The 6,000-nt window shown below is 44.0% G+C and overlaps 1 protein-coding gene across 2 annotated transcripts in view; it reads right to left on the bottom strand.

The window, feature by feature from the left end:
* Window positions 1-321: 321 nt before the first annotated feature.
* The window catches only part of LOC147436540 (Transducin/WD40 repeat-like superfamily protein), a 43,681-nt gene continuing 38,002 nt past the window's right edge, over window positions 322-6,000 (bottom strand). For both annotated transcript variants that reach the window (XM_086489412.1, XM_086489411.1), the window contains exon 8: window positions 322-723. In XM_086489412.1, coding sequence (XP_086345538.1) covers window positions 695-723 — 29 coding nt within the window. In that variant the 3' untranslated portion in view covers window positions 322-694. The remainder of the gene's footprint in view (window positions 724-6,000) is intronic.

Here is a 6,000-nt window from a genome sequence, read left to right as displayed (position 1 = left end):
GTATCCAATTAATGAAATTCAAGCCTCCTGACTATTGATGACTGCTATCTAAGAAAAAATCTTTGAGCCTCTCAAAAAATATAATCCGACTGTTTTTTCTCTTGGTTTTGTATCATTCAATTTCAATTGCTAAGCTATACAAGAAAATTAACATGATTTTGAGCAAGGAAAATTTAATTTTACTTGAATAATCATATATCGTGTAACTTCCTATTGGTAGCATTAGTGCCTTGGAATATTCAATCAAAATTTTACTACCTGTTTACTCTTGTTATACCACCATGAATCCAAAAACCTACTACCTATCTAAAAAACATAAAATATTGGCATGGTGGTTATATAGAAGGGCAGTTCTATGATTCCCCCACTAACATCATGTAAGTTATATCTAGAAGTAGAGTTTAGTATAAAACTATCCTTACACCTGAGCAAAAATGATTCACAAAAACATCTGATAATTTCTAGTAGGACAATACTCGCGCCATTTCTGGTGGGACGATACTCTCGCCAAACGTTCATCTTTGAGCTAATCCTTATTGACTACTTTCTCAAGTGGCATTTCCCACATAAAAGACTCTGGCTTTAGCGGCCGATCATTAGCCACATTTCCACACTGATACTTCACAAAGACGCTCTTTTTCATGGTTTCCAAACCTTCACAGTCCCATCAACAGAAGAAGTAATCATGCAGCTCTCAGCTGGGTGGTGGCTCACGCTCGTCACCTGACCAAGAAATTTGTAAGGTCAATATTAAAAAATAAAGATCTCCACAAAGCTGACTTCTCACAACAGATTACACACTGTCTTTACATCAAATTTACCAGCTTAGTAGCCCTCAGCTGCATAGTCCACAGAGAGAGAGAGAGAGAGAGAGAGAGAGAGAGAGAGAGAGAGATGAAATAAAATGTTCTATTAATGTCTTCTTAAGGCCAAAATGACCTTTGAGACCAAAGAGTTACATCATGATGAATCTGATACAAGGTCTAGATAAAAAGAAAGAAACTAACTGAACAGAAACTGTGAAGGGTGGGTACAAAAGCTTGAGGGGTACATATACAAAAGGTGGATGTGTATCTCAGAGAACAGATACAAAATGGTGGGTGTGTGCGTATCAGAATCCAGAGATGACTAGCATCGGTAGGTGCATGATCGTGTCCATTCCTCCATGGTGACAGTCACAGGGTGTCTCCCATGTCTTGCCAATATAGACCTGATCCTAGATCTCCCCAGCTCTGCTGCTCAGTCACTCATTATACCTCTACTAGTGATATGCCCTGTATCCCTCCTGTCTGGCTGCTCTCATCTCTGCTAAATCTTTGGATGGAAGAACACTGTGATCGTCTGGGTTTGTCTTCTGGTCTGTGAGCCTCTCTCTCTCTCAGTAACCCTACTCGATGTCGCTTAATCTCCGGTAGATAGAGTCCAAGACATCTATGATCCTGGTATCTCATAACTCTATCAATCGTCCTATAATTGTCAAGGCCATGATCCCCCATATGAGCTCTACAGACACTCCCAGCTCCTGCACTCTGCGTATCAATCTCCCCCTCGGCTCTATATCAAAAGCTTTGCGGAAATTCACAAAGCTACAATAAATCCTCCTCCCACAAAATTTTCCCTCCTCAATGATAGCTCATAGTGTGAGAATGTGAAACCCCTCCTAAAACCAGCCTGGCCTGGCACTCGGATGCCCTCTCTCTCTACCCATCTGCTCAGCTCATGCTCAATGATGGATGCATGTAATCTGGCTAGTGTGTGTCCAATCATGATAGTGCGATAATTCCCAGGTAAACTGAAAATAGGTACCAACCGTGGACATGCTCCAAGTATAAACCCTCACACATAGCTCTATTAAACATCAACGCAAGAAGATCAACCAAAAGATCCTTGGCATGTAAAAAATGCTCAGCTACAAAGCCATCATGATCATATGCTCTCCCGGTCTTCCTCCTTTCGATAGCCTTCTTTACCATCTCCGTAGTAAAGAAAGGGCAAGTGCGTAGGCATGCCTCTTGTGGATCTGCCAATGGCTGTTGGTCCAAGGCAATGTAGAGAGAAGTAGCATACTCACCCCATATGTCCGTAGATGTAATAGCTGGTGATGGGGAGTGCTCATGAAACGATCTCCAAGCCTCCTAGCTCAAGAATTACTTATATAAATCTCTCTCTAGCTAAGCCAGGTAAGCTCTCTTCTTTCGTGGCACAAGACGTCAAAGACTCGAAAGATAATTCGTGCCTGTTTGTCAGTGATAAAGCCCATGAGCACCTCCCTCTATAGTTTGAATCTTGTCTCTCTACACTCCTCATCATACCAACTGTTCTGGGGCATCTTTCCAGAACAAGGTCTCTCTGAAGGGTGGCTATGTGGAAAGGCCTGTGTTGTTGCATCATGTAGTGTCTCTGTTAGAACCTGTGTCAGCTCAGGCAGAGGGCACCATGGTTCCTCCACGCAGAGGCGCACGTATATCTCATCACTATAGACACAGTTTGTCTCCCTTGTGAATATATAGCGAGTGGGCTTGGGTGCCTACGATGGTGCAACTATATTGTAAGAGAACATAAGCGTACAGTTGAGGACTACAGGATCCACTACCACCCCAACTGGCCGAGGGCCCACCACAAAATCATCAATACATGGAATGAAACTAGGTGTATTCCTGACATAATCCATTGTACTAGCTCTGTGACGATGGGGGAAACAAGCAAAACCACTCGACTCAGGGAATCTCTCGATACCATTGACGATTGCTAAACCATGTGCATTGTCACAGGGGCGGGCACCACGTGCCAACAGAAAAGAACAGAATGAGCAATTTTAATCACTTCAAATAACAAGTGAACAAAAAGAGATGCACGACACGAGACGGGGAGTGGCTATCACAAAGTGATGACGTGGCTACGGACAGCAGAAACCCTAATTTCTGCCAGAAACCCTAAAATTCCTGCAAACCCTAAAATCTGCCAGAAACACTAATTTCAGCAAACCCTAAATTGCCGGGGAGATGACACGTGGCAATTGGTACTGATTCCCGTGAATTCCGGCGCGTTTTACGGCCAGCAGTACGGCGGCTTGCTTTTTCTTCTCTACGCAATGAGAGAGAGAGAGAGAGAGAGAGAAGCTTTTAGGCTTTTGCTTTCAGGCTTTTGGGGCTCTGCTTTTGGGCATCCCTTGTAAACATTTAAATAGGTGGTTTGGGCCTTCACTTCTCAGAGCATCTGGACGCAGAGTCTGAGAGTGAAACCCTAACCGCTCTTGTACTTTGACATTGATTAATACATAAAGAAATACCGAAAGGGGCGCTAGTCTTTGGGGCCAATATCTCTAGGCACGGAACTCCGCCGGGCCAGTGCAAATCTATTGTGATCTGTGAATTGTTTTGAAGTGGTTATTTGGTGCTGTCGCAATTGATTCTTGACTTGGAGTGTCCAAGTCTGTTACAGTGGTATCACAGCACGGCCGATTTCTCTTCTACGAGAAATCCGATCCCCAATTTTTTTCCCGCGGCACCTATGGCTTCACGCAAGGATCAATCGACACCCTCTACATCTGGAGATGCGAGCAAGGATCACAACGAAGATTCCGACAGAGAGTATGGCCCGCCTCGGCCTACTCAGGTGGAGCGGCGAGAGATGGAGCATCGCCAGTTGATCGGCAATGCAACGAAGATGATGCTCAATTTTGCGAAGAACCCAAAATTTGCAAAATATATGAGCGAGACTTCTTTTCAGGAAGTGCATGAGCAGTGGCAGAAAACCACTACACCACCCCGAAACCCACTCTCAAGAAACCTTCTGCTCACAAGAGATATTCAGAGAAGGAATTAGAAGAGGTGGTTGATGCACGGATTGCTCAGCTTTTTGACGCGCGAAAGAAAGCCAAAAAGCACGGCAAAAAGCAGAAGAAAAGCATTGACTTCCCGGGATATTTAAGTCGTCAGTCGACTTTTGACAAGGCAAAGAAACAGAAGAAACGTGTTCACTTTGAAGGAGTACCTAGTTCTTCTTCTTCTTCTTCTGACAGTTCTTCTAGCTCTTCAGATTCGAGCGAAGAAGACAGAAAAGGCAAAAAGCGAAGCAAGAAACAAAGCTTCGGAAAGGGCAAGAAAAAGACAAAGAAGCCTAAATCTCGCCCACTGAGTGACAGTTCTACTGAGGACTCACCTACAGACACTTCAGACTCCGATGACGGAAACTTTTATGCGAACAAGAAGAATTTTTATAAAGCCAACCAGTATGACTTTCTGGAAGATAAAAGCAAGAAAGTCCGAGAGTTTAAGGAAGGTGGACAGTCGATCAAATTTGACACTTTTTCAGGATATAAAGATGCTTCGAAGGCTTTGTCTTTTATACAACAGTTTGACATCGCTTTCGCGGGAGGACGCTATTCAGAGAACTCCAAGATTTGGAGAGCTACCTCTTACCTTAAGGGGAATGCCCGTACTTGGTGGTCCACGCTTCTTTTAAACAAGACTACGCCAGTTAAATGGCTGAAATTCAAAAAGCTTTTTATTTCTTCTTGGTTGACGCAAGAATATGAACGAGATATACGAGCTGCTTGGAACCATCTTCGGATGACCAAGAAAGATACAATCAATGCTTATTGTGAAAGATTCTAGAGCTCTTTTCTACCCGCCTCTTCATTCAAGAAGATCACGTTCAGAGAACAGATTGAGCAGTTCACCTTGGGTCTACCTACAAAGATCCGAGATCACTGCTTGGAGCAGAAGTCAGCTTCTATTCAGGAGTTGATGAGTCATGCGAAGCTGGGCTTTGCCATTCACTCTGGCAATCTGACTTACCCCACAGATGAGAACATGACATAGCGAGCCGAACAGACTTCTGGAAATGAAAGTAGAAAGAAAAAGAGCAACCCAGAGAAAAAGGATGCACGACCCAAGCTTACTCCTCAGGAGCGAGCTCGATTCATCAAAGAGAGGAAGTGCTTTGGATGCGGGGAACAAGGCCCTAAAAAGGCACAGAAAGGACAGAATGATAAGGACGACGACAGGCCTGAGAGTTCGAGAGCAGCTAAGGAACGTGGACGAAAAGGCAAGATGAAAACAGGACTGGTTCCAGATTGTGTGGGTACCGATCTCGACACCATGGATGAGAGTACAGAACTTTGCCGAGCTTGGGGCAAAGTGAAAGATCAAGAGGCCCTGATTTTCTTTGATGGAGGAGCCAAGGCCAACTTCATTTCACCGGAATTGGCGGCACGGCTCAAGATTACTCCCGATCGGATGGGACCACTTGCAGAGGCAGTTCTAGCGGCACCCGGCACGGACGTAGCCATTACACCTGTTATTGGCAAACTTCCGTTGCATTGTCAGCGGTATTTGGGACATGAGGACTTCTTCATAATGCCTTTGGAGGGTTGTGATGTTCTCTTAGGGATTCCCTAGTACCACAAGAACAACGTCGTGGTCGATTATCGGGCGACAAAAGCGACTTTGACTACAAAAAAGGACAGAACAATTGTACTTGATATTAAACTGAAAGACGAGTCTGTCCCTATTGTATTGGCTTCGGCCATTTCAAAATTAATGAAATCCAGTCTGTTTGTTTACTCGATCTTTATGAAAAAATTGAGCGATAAGGATAGGACAAATATGTCTAAACTTGATAAAGAACGCCAAGATTTTCTCCTCTCACGCCAATTGCTTCTCAGAGGGCCTACCAGGAGAGTTACCACCTGCTCGTCCTGAAGATCATACCATTGATCTGATACCTGGAAGCACATCACCTAACCGGCCACCTTACCGTGTGAGCCGAGCACAGAATGAAGAGATTATGAACCAAGTGAAAGACCTCTTGGAAAAGGGTCTTGTTGGGTTAAAGGCCCAAATGGTTATAGTTTTAAAGGTTATTAACCTTTGGCCAAGTTCACATTGAACTTGGCCACTAACTTTAAATTGGTCCTATACATTTTAATAAAGGGAATGTGAGTTCATTTTAACTCACTAACTTATTCCCCCTTCCAATATCGTGCGCTACCTCTCT

This window comes from Adiantum capillus-veneris, chromosome 18 (genome assembly GCF_014529385.1).
Source record: "Adiantum capillus-veneris isolate H3 chromosome 18, ASM1452938v2, whole genome shotgun sequence".
NCBI lineage: Eukaryota > Viridiplantae > Streptophyta > Polypodiopsida > Polypodiales > Pteridaceae > Adiantum > Adiantum capillus-veneris.
The sequence above is the reverse complement of the archived record's forward strand: the minus strand, read 5'-3'. Positions and strand labels throughout refer to the sequence as shown.